This window comes from Danio aesculapii, chromosome 16 (genome assembly GCF_903798145.1).
Source record: "Danio aesculapii chromosome 16, fDanAes4.1, whole genome shotgun sequence".
NCBI lineage: Eukaryota > Metazoa > Chordata > Actinopteri > Cypriniformes > Danionidae > Danio > Danio aesculapii.
The window spans coordinates 9,578,279-9,601,715 of NC_079450.1; the positions used below are offsets into that span (position 1 = coordinate 9,578,279).

At 31.4% G+C, this 23,437-nt stretch overlaps 1 protein-coding gene across 1 annotated transcript in view; it reads right to left on the reverse strand.

Moving 5' to 3' along the window:
- Positions 1-23,437, reverse strand: part of LOC130243047 (thrombospondin type-1 domain-containing protein 7A) — a 163,355-nt gene that overhangs the window by 112,219 nt on the left and 27,699 nt on the right. The window contains exons 5-7 of the mRNA XM_056475082.1: positions 17,712-17,780; positions 13,077-13,232; positions 6,250-6,453 (exon numbers count right to left, since the gene is read on the reverse strand). Of these exons, the coding sequence (XP_056331057.1) occupies positions 6,250-6,453; positions 13,077-13,232; positions 17,712-17,780 (429 nt within the window). The remainder of the gene's footprint in view (positions 1-6,249; positions 6,454-13,076; positions 13,233-17,711; positions 17,781-23,437) is intronic.

Here is a 23,437-nt window from a genome sequence, read left to right on the forward strand (position 1 = left end):
CTGTCTGAAAACACTCATTATTTTATGTTGATTTTTTGTTGCGGTGCAGAAACAACATGTAAATGAAAATGCATTGAATAAGAAGACTTAAGTTCAACTAACCTTACAAAGTAAATTTCATAAAAAATGTGCATAACAGTAAAGGTTTGAAGCTTATTTTGGATTGAAAATACCATAAAAGCTGTAGTTCAATGATTAAGTGTGAGTTGCTTAATTCTGGAGAAAGTGGAAAAACTAAATCACACTCCTGAGCCTGACAATGTTGTCAGATTGGGCGGTCTACCACCCAGTTGGGTGGTTTTAAATTTGATTGTGCAGGTAAAAAATGGCATTGGCAGGTTGACAAAATTTGGGCAGTTTTGAATCGTAAACTTTATAAACTTATTTAACAAAACATAACTGTGTGTTCCTACTCAGTTAGTAGTGACCAGTGCAAAGCGCAAACCGTGTGGGACCATGCGCAAGAGGAGGTGAAAGAAAATTGCATCAAAATTTGACTCCCTGGACAAATCTGACTCCCCACGCATCAAGCAGCTCCCGCAGTTAAGCTCACATCGGTTTATCATTACACTATTATCGATCATTTTTTAATTGACAGCAAGAACAAACATAGAAGCCTTGTCTGATTGACAAGCAGCACCTAATTTATTCAAAAGAATTTAAAATGTAAACTGGGACGAATTTATACCCCATAGGTAGTGTGATCTACACAACAATACGTGCAGTGTGTGAGTGAGAGGCACACAGTGTTTTGATGTGATCAGGTTATGTTGTGGGTCTGTGACTGCAGGTGTTAGTTGCTGTATGGTAAAAAAAAAATATGACAGTTAAAATGTAACTAGGTTACTTTCGGTTTAATTAATTAAAATAAAATAGTAATCTAATATTTTGGGTGTTTTTTTTGTGCGTTCGGGTGGGTTTTGGACAGCTTGTCATGAGGGTCATTACAATGTATGCATTAACACATTTTATTCTTAAATTAATAAATAGAAATTAAATTAATCCAAATAAATAAATAAATCAAATGAATCCAAAATAATATTAAATAACTTTATAACGTTACAAAATTTCTATATTCATCACATAATTGTGTAATAACAAATGTAATCACAAAGTTCCCACTAATAATACATTTAATAATAATAATAATAATAATAATAATGATAATAATAACAACAACAACGACAATACAAATAAATCATAATAATAAATAATCTCATTTTTATTATTATTATTTGAAAGGTTTTTTTTAACACTGAGAAAAAATAAGCGCTAATATTTCACAATACAGCCGTTTTCAATGTATAAAATAAACACTACATACTTGTTAACAATACTTTTGGAAACAATGGCAGAAAGGCTGCTCATTAACATGCTGTTATTGAAGAGAAGGACAATTTACGAGTTAAAGAGCTAGTCTTTATCTGGTCAAACATACAAGTGCCTCTCCATTTAGCAGTGCTGGTCTTTGAGCGTGTGAGCTGCAGGAGGACATGATCGCCATTAGCATCAGGTTTACACTGCTCTGCTCTGCAGCATTAACCCTGTGAAGAGCTCCAGCAGAGAAGGGAAACGCTCCAGATAAACCAGCTGACAGACCAGATACACTCCTGCAGGAGAGTGTCTGAATAACCGGAGGCTAATTATCGGATTCATAATCAATGCAGCTTTTTTTAATTTTTTTTTTTTAAAGACATCCGCTACAGAAACCGCCAGAACATGTGAGACTCTTGCTAGCCAGCTTGGGTGGTATAATCATCTGGCAAGCTTCACGCAAAAGATAATTTTTGGCATAAGATCAGTTGTTCTAGTTTTACTTGGCATGAAACAGAAGTTGTGATAGATTATTTTTTTTTTACATTTTCATATCGTGACACTGTTAACTGACCTCACTTGACTGACGTTTACACCACTAAAGACAATCAAAGAAGAGATGTTGAAGAGCAGGAAGGGGAAGTTATTTTAATTAAATATTATGAGAGCACTTGAATTAAACCCGGTACCGGGTCCGTGACGTCTTCGACTTTCGCTTTAAGATTTAAAGGGCTAGCATTGCACCAGACCCCCTTAAGTGGTTTCGTTTGAAAGTGTAGAATCTATATTTTATGCACATATGCATCACTTTGGTTTTTATTTTACTGTACAAACGTTATTTACACTTAAATACACACTATTTTGGATACCCGACCTGGGTATTGAACATTGGTTCATTTTCATATGGTTCATTTATGACACATGTACAAGTTATAGCTCAAATGAAAGCTCTTGCCGGTGCTCATACGGTTCTAGCATTCTTTTTACTGCATTATATTCACATATCAAACAGTTGTCGAATGAATCGCGGTGTTTCCATGGCGCAGAAGTGAAAATAATACATTTATGATCAATGAGCAGCCCCAGATAGCACAGACAGCTGTCATCTCTTACCCTTTGCTATGCGCTTCAGGGCCATTTCTCCTCTGTTTTTGAGGTGATGTGCATAAGTAATCCTTTTATATGTCTGATGTGGTCCAAACACAGTGAATTATGTTTGATCAAACAAAAGAATAGTGAAATATGAAAACAATGATCGATCCCTGTGGCTTTTATAGCACCTCTCATCAGTTGGAATACAATAACTTTTGCACAGATTATGGTAGAGACATTTTTTCCTATGATTACAGACGTGCAGGAACCACCAAAATTAATTACAGCAAGCTAGACCACACAGAACCTAAAAGGTACACTTTTAAATTTGATTTTATAAAAAATATATACAAAAGCGCCTCTTTTTTAGGTGTTTATTATAACACAGACAACATATACAGTTATTTTAAACACTTTCAATAGTGTTTTATGAAAATTCAAAGGGTTTTCTTTAAAATTATACCAAATTCTTGCATTTACACCTCTGCATGTGGATTTGGGAAGCTTGTAAATTTGGGTAGGCAAAATCCAGGCGGAAATCCCAAAATAGCGCTAGAGTTTAACTGGTTAAAGTGCCTGTTATCAACTTGTTTTACTTTGATGAGATGTGGCAGAGGCTCCGTTCTGGTTTGAGGCTGCATTTCTGAATGTGATTGACAATGTTTTCTGAATTGATGGGATTGTGAATGCTGAAAAGTAAATATCCATTATGTTGTTACTTCTAGAAAGTTCCTCGATAGAGTTGGTATTACAGTAGTTATATTTTTCAGCATGGTAATGATCCCAAATGCATTGCTAATGCAGTGAAATGAACAGTTGATGAAACACTGACTATGTTTACATGGACATCAGTAATCGAATTTTTTGCCTTATTCTAATTAAGGCAATAATAAGATCAAGGTGTTTACAGGAGTTGCTTTTTGAATGTTTCTTTCATGATCTCCTTTACATATTTTAGCACATAATTTGATTAATGTCATCGAATCACCACGCTACCCGCATTTCCACCAGAGTTTAATGTAATTTTGAGTGTTTCATTTTTAATTAGTTGACTTTAACTGCAATTTGGCACTTTCACTTTCATTCGGGAACATTTCATGCATGCCCCCCCTGTGACAAACGAGATATTGGATGCAACTATGAACTGGTGAACTGCTTCGATTATGACCTTAATCGGATTAAATTAATCAAAAATCGCTGCTTACATGGTGGACTCTTAATCGGAGTATAGTCTTAATCACATTAAAATCAAATTATGGGTGTCCATGTAAATGTACTCATTGACTGTCATGAAATGCCCTCCACAGAGTCCAGACCTAAATATTATAAGGCAATATTAGATTTAACTGTACAGAAAGATTTAACAACCTGAATCTAATGAAGAACTCTGGGAAGTGATGAAAGATGCCTGGCTTTACACACCACATTACTTTAGAAAACGTTTTCAAGGGAGGTCACAATAAATACAGAGTTTTGCTTTAAGTAGTAATTCTGTTTTGAAAATTATAGGTCTTATTTATTTATAAAAACATTGTACTGTTAAAAAGTCTTAGTGTATCGAAGCTGATGGTGGCCTAAAACATTTGCACAGTACTGTATATCACACTTTGCGAGTAGCTTTTGGATATTTGATTACAAAAATCTTGCATATTGTGCCTTTTAAAGTTGGTTTTATATTCACACATTTGCCTCTATATTTTCCTTATAATGCTAACAGTTAATTTAAATATTTGGGCTGAAATCACACATAAGTATGACTTCAAAACAACATTAAAACTATTTAATTAACTGTGAACAATGTTGTACTTTGATAGTCTTTGGCTGCTAATATGATTTCCCCGTTTAGAATTTGCAAATGTGCTAATATAAAACCAACTTGATCTCAATTTAAAGGTAAAAGGTTAATGTTAAAGATTGTCTAGTGGTTGAACAAGGTATTACAGGCCAAATTCAAATAAGAATTTCAACTATTTCTCCTCTGACTTGACACAAACGCAGGTTGCCAGATCGACAACACTAACATGAACGAGCATGCCTGGCGATCTAACTTTAAACCAGAGATGCCCAAACTAGGTGCAATATTTGTATTGTTTGTGAATATGTCATTTTAAAGGCTGTACTCCAGAGGTCACATTTTCATTAACTCTAACATCCATTGAGGTGGCCTTAAAATGCTGTGTTTTAGCCAAAGCAACCCAGGGTGCTGAAATATAATTGGGTAAACTGGCAGTGGGTGGAGTAACAGAGACCAAAACAAAGGCAGACATTCTGACATGGAACACACATTTTTTTTAAAGGAGAATTACTGACTTTAGCATTGTTTGTCAGATAAACATGTTAAATTAGCATGTTTCTTTCTTTTATGAATTTTTTTTAACAAAGACAAAGTACACAGAGCAGCTTTAACAATGAACATAAAAAAACTAACAAGTACAAAATATGTATGTAACTATGTGAGTGTTATGGGCATTGAATGTACAGTACATCTCTAAATTGTGCATGAGTTTTGAATTTGGAAAGGAAGAGTTAAAGAGAAGAGGAAATTAAATTATGAGAATTTATAATAAAGTGAAAAAACATTAATAATGCCAAGGTTGTGTGTATAAGAGTGCGTGGGTTTAGTTCAGGGTAGTTTAAATATATTAAAATATTAAAGAAATGGATTCCAGATGTTGGTAAAAATGGACATTTTTATGTTTGAATGTTATTTTGGTCACACTTTATTTTGATGGTCCGTTTGTTGAATTTAAGTTACACTGCATCTACATGCCAACTAATTCTCATTAGATTATAAGTAGACTGTTAGCTTGGGGTTTGGGTTAGTGTAAGTTGACATTTTCTTGCAAAGTTTTTTTTATAGTCAGTTGGATGTCTGTTGAAGGAGCATATCAGCAGATACTAAGCAAACAGTCTACTAATACTCAAATGGACCATTAAAATAAAGTGTTAACGTAATTGTTTTCTGTTTTACTGTAATATATTCTATAATGAGATTGGTCTAGTGGTTAATATGAATGCAATTTCTAGTTTTCAAGTTTATTAAAATAGTTTTCTTGGCGATAGTGAGGGAAATTAAGAGTGCTCTTTTTTTATTATTCTTGCTAGGAAGATCGTCCGTTTCTGTGATGTTACCAAGTATGCAAAGTGATGGAGATGTTGGATTCTACAGCCCAATATAGATGAAAGTGTTTGAGTGATGGATATCCAAAAAGAGTGAACAGGCTGACATGACCATAAAGCATGAAGATAGATGTCTGTGACTTCAAGTGTGCATTGTGAGCAAATATCAGTGTCCCGCATACCCATGTAAAACAATTTACTTATTTTTAGCATGTTTCTTAATAACTGCAAACATACAGTATGGTAGTTTTATGCTTTAAGAGTCAAAAACGTACATACACTCTTAGAAATAAAGGTAAGCGAGCTGTCACTGGGGTGGTACCTTTTCAAAAGGTACAAATTTGTACCTTAAAGGTCCACATTAATACCTCAAGGGTACATATTAGCACCTAAAAAGTACAAAAGTGTTTAGAAAAGTGCTCAGTTTTTAGGTACTAATACTGTATATACATGTGAGGTACCAATATGGACTCTTGAGTACAAATGTGTACCTTTTGAAAAGGTACCACCCCAGTGAGAGCTTGTGTACCTTCATTTCTGAGAGTGTACAGCATCTTAAATGTTAATGAAATGTTTTGCTGACCATCTCATCCTCTCTACTTCCCCTCTGACCATTTTACAAAGCATTACTGACAACTAACCAGAACTAAAATGCCTTTTAGTTAACAAATTTCATCCAAAATGACTTTAGCAGACCTGACAAATTACAGAAGCATTTGATACCTTCGTTGTTGATGCAGCGGACTTGTGGATTCTGCATTCCCTCTCCACAGTCCATGTCTTCTTCAGGGATACACTCCTCTAGCTTGACCAGCTGCCAGGTGAAACAGGTGGGATCATCACACGGGATGGACTCAACCAGGTGAGCACAGCTGCCTTCACCGCCCGTCGGGTAGTTAGTGATGGAACGCCGTCTGAACTTGAAACCTGCAAATAAATAGAACAGAATATATGAATATAGAAAATGTACAGAGAGTCAATTAACTGTTTGCGATCTGTGACAACTCATGCCACACATTTGAATGTAATGTATGTTTTATTTAATGCCATGTGAGCAACCAAAGCTATTTTCATGGCAAAAACATTTCAATAATGAATATACAATTAAAAACAATGAATGAACGCATAAATCAAAGAAGATTTTTTGGGTTAATACATAAGAATTCACATTTTTTTCCTGGTGTCGTTAAGGGAAAAAATCTTTCTGGAATCATTAAAAGCAGTAAAATGTGTTTTACAGTAAGGGGAGTTGTGTAGTACAGACATTGAGTGGGGTCTTTATCTTTGAGCAAAAAGGCGTGGGTTAATCTTTTATGTCCAATACATCTGGTTTAAAAAATAAATAAATAAAAAATAAAAATTCACTGGATCTAGTCTTAAAATGTTTTAAAACTCTGTTTGAGATTTCAGGTTGAATTTCATACAATTTGTTATTGTCCAATGCATCCCACTCCTCTTGCCACTTATTTAAAATGTAAACATTGATAAAAGGTCTCATCTCTGAAGGAGGAATTTGGCATTTGTTGCCACACATTTGAAATGTTGTTAGATTAGTACAAAAGAGTGTATGTTACCCTGTTATCTTTTATTTGATGCCACGTCAGCTTCATTGGCTATGTTCATGACAAAAACAATTCAGAATAATACATATAAAAGTAAAGTTACGTAAAGAATGCTGAAAAGTAAAGATCCATTATGCTGTTACTTCTAGAAAGTTCCTCTAATACAGTTGGTAATACTGTAGCTAAATTTTTCAGCATAGTAATCATCCCAAATGCGTTGATGCAGTGACAAAATAGCTGATAAAACACAGACAGTCATGAAATGGCCTCCAATAAGAGAAGAGAAGTTGAAGAAAAGAAAGGGGAAGTTAGTTTAATTAAACATTATGAGAGCACTTGAATGAAAGAGTCTGTTATTAGCATGTTTTAATGTGGTGAGACATGGCAGAGGCTCTGTTCTGGTTTGAGGCTGCATTTCTGAATGTGATTTTGACAATATTTTCTGAATTGAGAATGCTGGAAATTCATTGTGAATGCTGAAAAGTAAAGATCCATTATGCTGTTACTAAAGTTCCTCTAATGCAGTTGGTAATAGTAGTTATATTTTTTAGCATAGTAATGATCTAGAAATGCAGAGAAATGAACAGTTGATAAAACACTGACAGTCATGAAATGGCCTCCACAGAGTCAAGGCCTGAATATTATAAGACAATATGAGATTCACCTAGACAGAAAATGAAAGATTTGACTACCTAAATCTAATGAGGAACTCTGGGAAGTCATGAAAGATGCTTGGTATTACACACCACATTACTTTAAAAAACTTTTTCAAGGGAGGTCACATGTCATAATATAAAACACACACACACACAGTTTTTTTTACATTAACACATGATAAAATTGGGCAGATTTTTACTGAGTAATTCTTAAAGTGAGTGCAAATTTAAAAAAGTCTACACACATTAAAAGCAGGATACAAAATGTTTAACAAAGAGAAAAATCTTGCACAATAGGAACTAGGGTCTTTACCTTTTGCCAAAATATTAGACTACTGCCAACTAATGTTACCTTTCTGACCTTTTTTCTTTAATAACTTTAACAACTCATGAGGTTCTTGGATCAAACACATGTAAGAGTCCATATTACAACCCATAATCAGCAGTAACACAAAGAACATTTATTAAAAAAAAGTCTTTCACAGTGAGACTTTGAAAAGACTTTGAAAGACTTTAGCTTATGTAGCAGTTTACACATACTATTTAGTTGAACAAGAAGCTGGTAAATGTTTGTTTAAATTACATGCTCTATGATTAGCAAAACTCCCCCTTATTCAGTGTGTAGCCATCAGAAAGAATCAGAAGAACCACTTACAATTTATATGGAAGCCATACTCGCACCAGACAGTCAAACCAGGTTGCTCAAAAGGACACCATTTTAAAGTCTGTTTCCCGCCAATAGAAGAGACTGCTCACACTTGATATTTTAGAGGGGGAGATTGGTCTTTTGTTTGTTTCTTTGCTGAGTGTTTTTTGAAACCTAGAGGTTTGAAACCTTTCAATTGTTTATCCATTGCTACATTTACATATTATTACAGTTTGCCTCCTTTGTTAAAATGTATATGTTTTTTTTTCTTTCTTTCTTTATTTATTAGTCATCTGTTTGAATGGTTTGGTCCATGTAGGAGGAGCTTGAGCTGTTGAAGCTTGCTTCTGTGTGCTAGTGATGGAAGAAACCAAGTTGCTGGTCAACCAATGAATGTACTTATATCATAGTTCTCAAACTGAATGCCTGGAGGACCGTAGCTCTTCTCAGATTTGCTCCAACCCTAGTCAAACACAGCTGATCCAACTTATCAAGGTGTTTTTAAAATGTTTTAATGATCATATTGTTTGTTCCACGGTGGGTTATGCTAAATAGGGCAAGAGATTACTTATTATTATTATTATTAATTTTCATTTTATGAACACTAAAACATTAAACAACTTATAAAATTAATCCTAGATATGATAAAACCCAATGAAACCAGTTTAGTGATTTGCCTCTAGGGGGCGATCTGAATGAAGCTGTGTGATTTATGTGAACACAAATCGTCCCAAGTAGAGAACCACTGATTTTCCAAAACATTCTGAAACAGTAATGACAGAATACAGTCTCATTTAGTGAAGTCATGTGACCAGGCTAAATTGATACACGCTTTGACCAAATGATTCGAAACAAAAGATTCCTAAAGGTTTCGAAGCCTCACAAAGCAGTGCTTCGAAAGAAACCATCACTACTTTTTGCTCTCCAGTAGAGTTGCTAGAATCTTAGAGATAATTTTTATGAATTTTGGTATCTTTAGAATCTTTTGTTTCTAGAGTTGCTAGAATCTTTGAGATTATTTTTATGAATTGTGGAATTTGGGGTACATTTGTTGCGTTGAATAGTTTATATTTGATTTCTTTTTCGTCTTTTTGAATTGCCCCAAATGGCAGATATTAGTGATGGGAAAAATAAAGCTCTTAATCAATTAACTTCAGAATTACTTCAACACACCTGTCTGGAAGTTTCTACATTGTAAAACCCAAGTTAACTTTATCAAATGAAATGAGTGTAGTTAACTCAAAATTGACTGAAAGTTAATTCAACTCATTCGAAAAGAGTGTTGAAGGGAATGAGTTAATTAAATACCTCAACACTTCAACTTAAATGGAGTAAGTTCACAGTACTTTTATAGATTAGTTTTTTAACTCAAATAGTTTCTTGCAATTGGTTTCCTCAAACAGTTTGAGTTGCCTTAACTTATCAGGTTTTACAGTTGGTTTGAGTTCTCTTCATTTATTGGGTTTTACTGTGCTCAAATTGCTTCGTTTACTCAAATAGATTAAGTTCCCAGTACTCATTAGGATTAGTTTTTTAACTTAAATGGTTTGTATCAATCGGTTTCCTCAAATGGTTTGAGTTACCCTAACTTTTTTGGGTTTTACAGTGTAGTATACCTAGAAAGAGCTTGATCAGCTAGTTCAGGTGTTTAATTGGGGTGGGAACTAAAATATGCAGGACACTCACCCTTCAGGACCAAGTTTGGACATTCTTGAATTAAACCAATCACTTTGCAAAAATGATTCATTGTTTCAAAATGTTCGAAATGCCACATTATGTACACCTTTTGGTCACCAATTTTTTTTAAAGTATAATCTATCAAACGCTATTCTAATTTATTTATTATAATGAAATATTATATGTATAAGTATTAACTATATAATACTAAAATGTCACATATTTGTTCTTTATTTTGCGCATTGTTTGTAAATAAACTACAGAAATTTCCATGCCCATCTGCTCTGTTTTGGAATTGCACTCTCATGCGAATTTGCCTTGTTTGCTAAATCTGGCACCGTAAGTAAAAAAAAACCTCTACCTTAATTTGCTCATATTTACCAAGGGAGCCAGTGTTAGTGGAGGGCGCTATAAATAGTTGACGCAGAAGACACAAAATCGTTACACAGAACACCCGACAGACAGTTTAGACTGATGTCACTGATGAGAAGATGAGGGACGCCTATTGGATGATGACTGAAATCACCAGACGGCCTTAAACAATAAGTAGTTGCTCTACAGAATGTTACGTTTTCACACACCTCTCGCAGTGTAATTCTCACTACTCACTACTTTTAAAAGTGCTACTTTTTACTCATACTTTGAGTAATATTTACAAGAGATACTTTTACTCTACTTGCACTACATTTTTGGATAAGTAATGGTACTTTTTCTTGAGTATGATTTTTCAGTGCACTTTCCACCACTGTTGATTTTAAACCAGATTTTAAACATGGCGGCTGTGTCTGATATCGTCTACTACACAGTAGGTAATAGATTTGATTTTGAATTTATTAAACAATCATTAGAAAAGTATGCATTGTATAGTATGAATGTGAGTAGTATGAATGGAACTCGGACGTACTACATCCGCCATTTGTCATTATCTCGTGACCTACCTGTGTCAGTTGCGTTGCTTCACTCCCATTCATAAATTCACTCATAATGCATTATGGGATAGCATAGCATCCATTGGATGGGCACTTTAGACTCTTGCCGGAAGTAGTAGATCATCCGGATACTTCTCACATTGCGTTTTTTGAATACTACTTGGCTCGCATACTGTTTTTAATGTACTATATATGCTCGGATACTGTTTTTAACGTAATATACATGCTCGCATACGGTTTGTAACGTACTACATATGCTCAGATACTGTTTTTAACATACTACAGTATATATGCTCAGATACTGTTTTTAACGTACTATATATGCTCAGATACTGTTTTTAACATACTATATATGCTCAGATACTGTTTTTAACGTACTATATATGCTCAGATACTGTTTTTAACGTACTATATATGCTCAGATACTGTTTTTAACATACTATATATGCTCAGATACTGTTTTTAACGTACTATATATGCTCAGATACTGTTTTTAACGTACTATATGATCAGATACGGTTTTTAACATACTACAGTATATATGCTCAGATACTGTTTTTAACATACTATATATGCTCAGATACTGTTTTTAACGTACTATATATGCTCAGATACTGTTTTTAACGTACTATATATGCTCAGATACTGTTTTTAACATACTATATATGCTCAGATACTGTTTTTAACGTACTATATGCTCAGATACGGTTTTTAACATACTACAGTATATATGCTCAGATACTGTTTTTAACGTACTATATATGCTCGAATACTGTTTTTAACCTACTTTATATGCTCAGATACTGTTTTTAACGTACTACATATGCTCAGATACTGTTTTTAACGTACTACATATGCTCAGATACTGTTTTTAACGTACTATACATTCTCAGATACTGTTTTTAACATGCTATATATGCTCGAATACTGTTTTTAACCTACTATACATGCTCAGAAACTGTTTTTAACGTACTACATATGCTCAGATACTGTTTTTAACGTACTACACATTCTCAGATACTGTTTTTAACACTATATATGCTCGAATACTGTTTTTAACCTACTATACATGCTCAGATACTGTTTTTAACAAACTATATATGCTCGGATACTGTTTGTAATGTACTACATATGCTCGGATGCTGTTTTTTTAATGTAGTATACAGTATATGCTCGGATACTGTTTTTAATGTACTACATATGCTCAGATACTGTTTTTAACGTACTATATATGCTCAGATACTGTTTTTAATGTACTATATATGCTCAGATACTGTTTTTAATGTACTACATATGCTCAGATACTGTTTTTAATGTACTATATATGCTCAGATACTGTTTTTAATGTACCATATACAGTATGCTCGAATACTGTTTTTAACGTGCTACATATGCTCAGATACTGTTTTTAAAATACTATATATGCTCAGATACTGTTTTTAACGTACTATATATGCTCAGATACTGTTTTTAACTTACTACATATGCTCAGATACTGTTTTTAACGTAGTATATATGCTCAGATACTGTTTTTAACATACTATATATGCTCAGATACTGTTTTTAACGTACTATATATGCTCAGATACTGTTTTTATTTCACTATATAGTATGAAAATATGTGATTTCAGATGCAGCAAGTTTATGATGGCATGACAGTTCACAGGAAGCACCTGAGCTGGCTTAATCAAGATTTTGGGCTCTATTTTAACAATCTAGGCGCACAAACTAAAGGGCATGGTGCAAAAACATTAAGTGCGTGTTCGAATCTACTTTTGCTATTTTTTAAACAAATAAATGAACAATAATAACGAAGTGTGGTCAAAAAAGTTATATGCAAACACATGCCCTATATGATCCAAAACCCAACAGGTGGACAAATCTAAACTTGTCTTTTTGTTTTTTGGTTGGTCAATGGCGCAGTCTATTTCAGTTCCTCAGAATAGCAATGCACCAACAAAAGAAAAGAAAATATCCTTTTGCTAAATCTGGCCCTGTAGGCTTGAAAAATCCCCATATTTCTTTGCTCATATTTACCAAGGAATCCAGTATTAGCGGAGGGCACTGTAAGAGTGTTCACCTTTTTTGACGCTACGTTCGTCACAGTTCTCGAAGGTGCAGGGCCCCCAGGCGCCCCACGGGGACAGCTGACACTCCACAGGGCACTGAATGTGGCACAGTTGTGTGGCGCTCGGAGTCGCTCCTTTACACAGGCGAACATCCACCGGTGGAGATGCTGCAAATGCAAAAACACACATTAAAACACTGCAGCGAGACGCCCGCGTGGGGACGACACATGGACCACAATTAGGTTTATGTAACTGCAGGAAACAACAAATGGCAACATTAAACACGCTCTGAAGAGTCACGAGTGCCTGCTGCAGCACAGCAAAGAGAAAATAACAGGACTGGAACGGAGAAAGATTTCAGGAGGGTTTGAAGGCCAAATCAAACATGTTGATTTAATATTTTGAGTAATTTGATAATGTTTCAGATTATCGGAAATGTCAAATGAAAAAATATATATATTTTCAGGGAACAGCTAAATTTAACCCTACAACAGTGAACAAATTATGAACAAAACTGATGATTAATAATCATTAATAACAACAACTTATCAATGTTGTCAAATGCCAATCATGTCAAATAATCTATTATGTGTGAACCATGTTTTTTACCAAGTCACGATAAAGCACAAACAGCAGCAGTGTGTGAGCGTTTTAACATTAAGGATAGTTTTGTCTGTGGGCCTGATGGCTGACAGCAGCCACGACGCCTGCTTTTGCATCAAAGCCACAGGTAAAGTGGATACGAGCCGCGTTCAGCTCTCCAGAGACGCACAGAAACACCACAGAGCTTCCAAAACAATGAGGACAGACGGTTCAGCTGTTCCTCGCAGTAACGCAGAGACAGACTTGAACACAACGCTGCACAGGTTGTCCTTGTTTATGTGGCAGATGGTCCACCTTCTGCGCAAAACTTTCAGTCTAATCAGAGTTTGCGGTTTGTGGCTGATCTGACAAACCCAGACGGACAGATTCAGCCTCAAGCAGGAGAAGGATCTGAGACTTGCTTAAAAAACCCAAGGCGCTCAGGCTATTTATTGATTTGCACTATGATACGCGTGTTTTTTCTTTTCTTATTTTCAACAAGGCTGCATTTTGTGTGGTTGTTGTTTAAGTACAAAATTAATAAGTTATGTCAACTAATTTTATAATGTAATTTCTAAAAATTAAAATGTTGCAATATGTGTAATGTGTTCATGTATGCAAATGTAAAAGTATGAGGATAATATATGTCCAATATAATAATTTTTATTTTATAAAATTTTTAGGTATGTAAGTTTTTAATGCACAAAGATTTGTATGTATTTTATATGACTTTTATTCTATTTTTTGCTATCTACAAACGTTTTTTTTTCAATAGTAAAAAAAGTTTAATATTTATAATCTCTCACAATTTTTATATATTATTTTTATCATTTTAGTTGATTATTTTGTGTTATTTAATTTTTTTAATTTAATTTATTTTTATAATTTTGTTTTACATTTCATTTTATTTCTTTTATTAAATTTTTATTATTTTATTGTTTTGTTCAAATATTTTGTTATTACTTTTTATATTATTTTATGCTACACATTTTTTTATTTTATCATTTTAATTTATTATTTTATGTTATTTTATATTTTTAATATTTGCATTATTTTATTGTATTGTATTATTTTATTTTATTTTATTTTTATTATTATAATTTTTATTAAATTTTTACTTTTTTATTTAATTTGTATTATTTTTATTGTTTTATTTTATTTTTATATTTTATTTTAAGTTATTTTAACTTTTATTTTGTTTTATTAAATTTTTAAAATTATTATTCTATTGTATTATTTAATTAAAATTTTATTATTACATTTTTCATAAAAAACATATTTTTTTGTTTTATTTATTTAGTTTTTTAATTTTATTTTAATATTTTTTCTGTTACTTTATTTTATTTTTTGTTTTATTTTATTTATTTTATTTTTATAATTTTATGGCGCAGTGGGTAGCACGATCGCCTCACAGCAAGAATATCGCTGGTTTGAGCCTCAGCTGGGTCAGTTGGCATTTCTGTGCGGAGTTGGCATGTTCTCCCTGTGTTGGCGTGGGTTTCCTCCGGTTGCTCTGGTTTCCCCCACAGTCCAAACACATGTGGTACAGGTGAATTGGGTAAGCTAAATTGTCCATAAGTGTGTGAAAGAGTGTGTATGGATGTTTCCCAGTGATGGGTTGCAGCTGGAAGGGCATCCACGGTGTAAAACATATGCTGGATAAGTTGGCGATTTATTCCGCTGTGGCAACCCCAGATAAATAAAGGGACTAAGCCACAAAGAAAAATGAATATTTTTATTGTTTTATTTTATTTTTATTATTTTTTAAATATTTTATTTTAAGTTATTTTATTTTATTGCATTATTTATTTTTTTGCATTTTATTTATTATATAATATTTTATTATATTGTAGTATTACTATTTTAGAATTAATTTTATTATTTATATTATTTTATTTTATTTTTATCATTTTAGTTTGTTATTTTTATGTTATGTTATTTTTTATTTTGTTTTATTTTATTTATAATTTTTTTAATTTGCATTATTTTATAAAAATTTTATTATTTGATTTTATTATTTAATTTATTTACATTTTTTTATTTTACTTTATTTTAATGATTTTATTTTATTATTTTATTAAATTTTGTATATATTTTTAATATTACATTTTTTTTCTTTAAAAAAGAACAAACAAATCTGCCAAAAAAAAGAAAAAAAAAAAAAAAAAATATATATATATATATATATATATATATATATATATATATATATATATATATATATATATATATATATATATATATATATAAAATCACATTGGCTGATTTTATTTTTATTATTGTTTTAAGCATAAGCTCAGTTCATTTAAAAATATTATTTAGAAATGCTGATTTTGTGTAAAACATTTATTTTTGTTACATTGCTAAACACAGCTCTGCTTATTGATATCTTTGTGGAAACATTAGTTTTCTGAATTCTTAAATGGAAAAAATGCTTATCAGAATAGGTCTCTCCCTATGCTAAAGCAGCAATGACTCCAAAGACGAGATCCAGTTGAAAAGGCCTGATGGCACTTACAGATACAAACAAACGCTTGTTGATTTCTTTAGAGGACAGCGTACAGTACAGACCGTCATTATCCATCAATCTCTGTCAGTTTCTGAGCCCACAGGAGGAACTTCAGAGTGTTGCATCACATGAGTGCTTGTAATGAGCTCTCTATGGACACAAACACTTACCAAAATACAGAGAGTAAACAGACAAAGCTATCGAAATATGCAAACACACCGCAGGCAGAGAGATTTACACAAATAAAGAACATCGTGTCAGATTCAGAGAAGAGAGAAAAGTAATAAAAGTTAAAATAAAATATGTTAATTTTGTAAATATTTATTTTCTTGTGGCGTGCTTTTGATGATAACTTACAGATACAAAATGCGAAAATACTGTAATGTAAAAAAATACTATGCAGAAACAGGAAGGAGAAGAAAAAGGGAAATTAAATAAAAAAAATAAATAAAATAAAATAAGATAAAATAAAAGAAATAACAAAATAAAATAAAATAAAATAAAATAAAATAAAATAAAATGAAATGAAATGAAATGAAATGAAATGAAATGAAATGAAATGAAATGAAATGAAAAATAAAATAAAATAAAATAAAATAAAATAAAATAAAATAAAATAAAATAAAATAAAATAAAATAAAATAAAATGTACTTCTTTTTATCATGTGGAAAGAAAATACATTAAATAAATAAAATTGATTTGTTCTAACATCAATTATCATATCACATTTAAGGACAATATTAATTATTAATACATTAAAAATAAATATATAAATAATTTTAATAATAAAATAAAATATTAAAAAAAATAAAGAAATAAAATTAGAAAATAAAATACCAATAAAATGGCACAATATGTTAAAATGGCAACATTAGTACATTAATTAAGTAATATAAATAAACAAAAGTAATAATATTACAAATTAAATTAACAAATAAATAAAATACCATTAAAATGAAAAACATTAAAACATTTATAAATAAATTAGTTTATTAATTAATAATAAATTAATAAAAAAAATCTAAATAATAAAACAATAAAATAATAAAACAATAAAAATAAATAAATAAATAAAATAACGTTAAAAATGAAAAATTTAAAACAATTACAAATACATGAAAAACATTAAAACATTTATAAATAAATCAATTATTAAATAAATAAATAAAAATAAGAAAAACAATAAAATAATAAAACAAAATAAATCAAAAATTAAAACAATAATAAATAAATGTAAAAAATCTAAATAATAAAAACAATAAAACAATAAAAATAAATAAATAAATATAATAACATTAAAAATAAAATTTTTTAAACAATTACAAATAAATACATAGCTTTAAACATTAATAAATAAATTACTGTATAAAATAAAATATATATAATGAAAACAAAAAATAATAAAGCAATCAAATAAAATAAAGTAAAACAAATAACATTAAAAGTGAAAAAATTCAAACATTTTAAAATAAATAAATAATAAAAATAAACAATAAAATAAAGTGAGTGGGTTACCATTTCAAAACCATACTTTAAATTTGTTAACCACCTTACCTGAGATCTCATAGGTGATGGACAGGAGAGGAGGGACACTAGGCATCTGACCGTTTGGAGACTGACCTTCTACAAAACACACACAAACACCAGCTCTACAAACTACTTCAACAGACAAACACAAACACTACTATCACTGTGAGCTGCATAACAAGACTATATACTGAGACTATTTCCACAATATTACAGCATTAAAGGGATCATTCAAGCCAGAAGCTCCTAAGCTTTAACTACCATGAGCTGTGATGGAGAAAACAGTAAATATAAGCACATTCCACTTTTTAAGAGCCCCCAAAAATGAAAAGAACCACAACAAACAGTCTCTGTTGTTCATCAAAAACTACACTTTTTTGGCAGGTTATGGAAAGGTTATATTCAAAATTTATAGCATGTTCTGCTTTCCTTGTCAGTAAAATATGAAAAGTTGTCTCACACACCTCTCAGTCTGCTCACATTTGATTTTCTTGCTTTTCTTCATGAAATGCAGTAGACCAGACAACTTATTTTTATATCTGTCATAGGCACACAAAGCTTTTTTAATTACCTGTCAACGTTTTGGTAAGTGACTGAAAAATGTCGGGTAAAAGCAAACTTTTTTTTTGCTAGTTGCCAAAAATTAACAAATAAATAAAAATTAAATTAAATAAAAATAAATAAATAAACAAATTAATTAATTAATTAATAATTAAAACATATTTTAAAATAAATTAAAATAAAATACAATATCAATTAATAGTACATAAAAAATTATATATAAATAATTAAAAAAATAATAATAATTTTACAAATAAATAAAAAAATATATAAAATTAAATAAATATATAAAAATTACAAGATTAGTAAATTAATTAATAAATTTTTATAAATAAATATAAATATAAAAAATAAAATAATAAAACAATAAAAATAAAATAAATTAAATAATATAAAATTAAATTCAATCAAATAAATAAAATACCATTACATGAAAAAATCTATAAAAAATTACAACATTAGTAAATTAATTAATTAATTTTTATAAATAAATATAAATATTAAAAAATAAAATAATAAAACAATAAAAATAAAAATAAATTAAATAATATAAAATTAAATTCAATCAAATAAATAAAATACCATTAAATGAAAAGATAAATTTAAAATTACAACATTAGTAAATTAATTAATTAATAAATAAAATAAATATTATTCATATTATTCAATTCAATAAAATTAACAAATAAATAAAATACCACTAAAAAAATAAAACATTTATAAATAAATGAGTTATTTAATAAAAAAAATTAAAATAAAACAATAAAAATATATGATATTTTATCACATTTTATTTACCTGCTTTTCTTCACAACATGCAATAGACCAGACAACTTATTTTTATATCTGTCAGAGGAACACAAAGCTTTTTCAATTACCTGTCAACGTTTTGGTAAGTGACTGAAAAATTTTGAATTTAAAGCGACCTCTGGTTTTGCCACTTGCCAAATTATATCCAGTCCCACATATGAATCACATTTGTTTGAGCTCTTATATAAACAGCTCCAAATATAGCTCTGCCCAATGCAATGTCATGGCAGTTTATTGAGCGTATTAAGGCATCGCCTCCATTGACAGTAATGTGATAATAATGTGAGGTATAAGCTGGTTATAGCTTTTACTTGTGCTCAGATCTCAGACAGTTAGAAGCCCCGGGATTCTTCCTACACACTCAAAACTTAAGCTTCCTCTGTGGGTTTTTGCAGCACATTCGCAATGAACTCATGAAGAACCATTTAAATTTTTAGCCTAATATTGAACTCTAGATTCTGCTGCATTATTTCGATCTGTTGTAGGATTCTCTGGAACTTCCAAATGATTCTCTCATATAATAGAATGGAATTTATACAAATTATTTTACAACATCATGTAAAGATTATTTTATGGTATCAAAGTGCATTTATGAAATGTGCTTCACACATGTAAGTGGGCTTGACAAACCACACGTAGAAATACTATGGGCTCTATCATACACCCGCCGCAATAAGGCGCAAGACGTGTTTCTATGATGTGTTGCTATTTTCAGACCCTAATTTTCTCGTTTTCCGCCACGTTGTTTAAATAGCTAATTCATTTGCGCCACTTTGTGAACTCATGGGTGTTTCGGTCTAGATAAGAGGCGTGTTAAGGCGCATTGCTATTTTGAGGAACTAAAATAGACTGCACAATAGACCAGTTGAAAGCAGGTCTAAAGTCCAGCGCAGAGCACGTTAGTTGTGTGCCTCACTTACACATTGCTTAATACACACAGGATATACAGCAATACACAAATATCTTTACAATTGAAAAAGAATTAAAGGATTAAAATATTACATAAAAGATTATTTTCTACATAAATATAAAAACCCCTGCCTCCATGCCTTCATCATCTCGGGAGGCTTTTTCAGTTTATTCATGACGATTTGCTTTTGTATGTTATTATTATTAGTATTATTTATTATATGCATATTTATTCTTGTTTAATTAAAAACAAGCTTAGATTTGCCCACCTGTCAGGTTTTGGTCCATATGGGCATAGTATGTGTATTTGGATATAACTGAATATAACTATTATTTATTTATTCGTTTACTGGAAATTAGAACTGAATTTAGAAATAATTTTGAAACAAATTTTTGTGCTTAACAAACAAAATTAAATATGTATAGGCTGATGGGTGTCTGTGCGTACAACACATTTCTTTATCCATGAAAGAGAGTGAGAGTGAAAGTAAAGAATGAGGAGGCTCATTCTCTCATTCTCGCACTTCAGATGGTCTGTTTAACTGTTTTCTCGCTAGTGAAGCGTTCAGTTTTTACACTAACAAAGTCCATCATAAAATAAAGAGCAAATGCGCCATGGTGCGACACAACTGACTCTTAAAGGAAATGGGAGATGAGACTCTGATTGGTTTATTCTCAAAACACACCCATAACCCACTCTGAGCACAAACAGTTCCTTTGTAAAATTAACACTTCTTGTGTGTTTTGCCTCTTCTTGCCAAAATAATAATAAATAATACATGAAAAATTTCAAATGGGTTTGCTAAATTACTGTAAAGTAGATCTCATAAAAATCAATTACAGAATATAACTTTTAAACAAATTGCCTATGGAATCTAATGGAATTCATAAAGATTCTTTTGTTTTGTTTTTTATCGAATGGGATGTATGCAAAGTATTTGAGAGAACCAAAATAATAATCTCAGAAAAATCACTTTAAAAAAAATCATAATATTGAACTCCAGATTCTGTTGCATTATTTATACTTCCAAAATTTGTTAAAGGATCTTATGGAACTTCGAATATTCTCTCATATAATAAGAATCATGTGAAGATTTTTGTATGGAATCATATGGAATTTATAAAGATTTACTTAATCAGCTGGACGTTGACAGATTTACTGAATCATTTGGAACTTACAAAGAGAAAGAGCTTTATTGCCAGGTATGTTCACACATACTAGGAATTTGTTTTCGTGACAGAGCTTCTACAGTGCAACAGGATAACAAAGACAGGACAAAAAACAGATAATAAATATATTTTTAAAAAAATAGATGAATACTTCATAGAAATAAATGGAACTTATGAAGATTCAGTTATGAGGTCAAATGAAATTTATAAAGATTTATTTATAGATTCAGCTGGACATTAACAGATCTGCTCACTGCATTATGTAGAACTTACAAAGACATAATATATATATATATATTGTTGTAATCAAATGAGACATATGCAAATTACAGTGGATCTGGAAAGTATTCATAGCGCTTCAGCTTTTCCACATTTTTTATGTTACAGCCTTATTCCAAAATGCATTCAATTCATTTCTTTCCTCAAAATTCTCCACACAATAGCCCATAATGGCAATGTGACAAAAGAGTTTTTGAAATTGTTGCAAATTAATAAAAAAAATAAAAACCTAAAAAATCACATATACAGAAGTATTCACAGCCTTTGCTCAATACTTTGTTGATGCACATTTGGCAGCGATTACAGCATATTAATACGACGCACTGTATCTTAGGAAATCAAAATAGATCTCACTAAAATCACTTACAGAGTCAAATGGAACTTGGAAAAAAATCCCTTATAAAATCAAATTGGAATAATAAAGATTCTCTTACAGAATCAAACAGAATTCATGCAAATTATCTAATAGAATCAAATGGAACTTTCAAACTAATCATTTATGGAATCAAATGGAACTTTTAAAAAAGACTCTTTTGAAAATAAAAATCATGAGAATCATTAAAAAAAAAACTCGCCATAAAAGATTTTCAAGAATTAAATGGAGCTTTAAGCACAGAAGGAATAAAAACGAAATTAATGTTGTCTTGTGGAGTGAGATGGGACATGGATTCATGAAAAACAGTGAAAAAAAAAACCTTATAGAATCAAATGTAAAATATATATATATTTTAGTTATGGAACAAAATGGAACTTTACAAAATATATTTTTATTGTACAACAGGAAACTGATTCTCTTATAGAATCAAACTAAATTTACATATTGCATCATTCATTCATTTATTTATTTTCCTTCGGCTTGGTCTCTGATTGATCAGGGGTCACCACAGCGGAATGAACCACCAACTATTCCTCCATATGTTTTTTGCACCGCATGCCCTTCCAGCTGCATTCCAGTACTGGGAAACACCAAAACACTCTCACATTCACACACACATATGGCCAATTCAGTTTATCCAATTCACTTATACTGCATGCTAACCACTGAGCCACCGTTGCGCTCGTATTGCATCATATGAAAGGAATTACAATAGAAAACTATTTGTTTACGCCATAATAAGAAGGTTTTAAAGATTACTATATGGAATCAAATTTTAGAAAACAAAATTCAAACGTCGTCCACTTTGGTTTATAAAAGAGTGAGGCCTGTGGGAAATAATGTTCTGTTCATGCTATACGCAGGATGCTGTGTTCCTAAAAAGCAAATGCAAATCTTGCAAAGAATTTGATGAAGGCTCGATCACATCAAAGATTCTAAAGCTGACAGGATCCTCCCAGAGCGAGAACATCACGACCGCAGCACATTTCCCTTTAACTTTCTGCACCGTCTGCTCTGGTGTATCTGCTGTCAGCGGCTCAGTTTACCCCCCCAGTGAAGCCAGATCTCCTGCTCCACGCTGATAAGCACACAGATTCCTCGGCATACGCAGCTCCACCAGTGGCCTGTTTTAATAGGAGCCTTTCATGCAGGCAGTGTTGGTCTGCTCTAATGTGGAAGACACGTGTGTTACCATAACTTCCAATGTGCTCACCAGACATTTCAGAGCCTTAAAAGAGCGAGCAGTAGGGAGAGAGATAAAAAAAAGTGTTCTTATGAAGAAGGGTGGCCCACTAATCGAGAGATAGTGTGTGGAGCATGCAAAGAAATGCTGATGCAATACATATAGTAGAATTTGAGCTTAACACACACACACACACGCACACACACACACACACACACACACACACACACACACACACACGTTGACAGAGAAAACCGGGGGCAAAGCATAAAAATATTAAGTTATTATAATTTTTTTTTTGGTGTTGACCTATTTTTAAAGGACTTATGAAAGAAAACATATGATTCCATAAAGCATTACATGGAAATTTTGAAGATACTCTTTTGAAATAAAATGACTCTTAAAGATTCACGTATGGCATCATTTGAAACGTCAAGTTTGACTTAAGATTGCATGAAACTTATT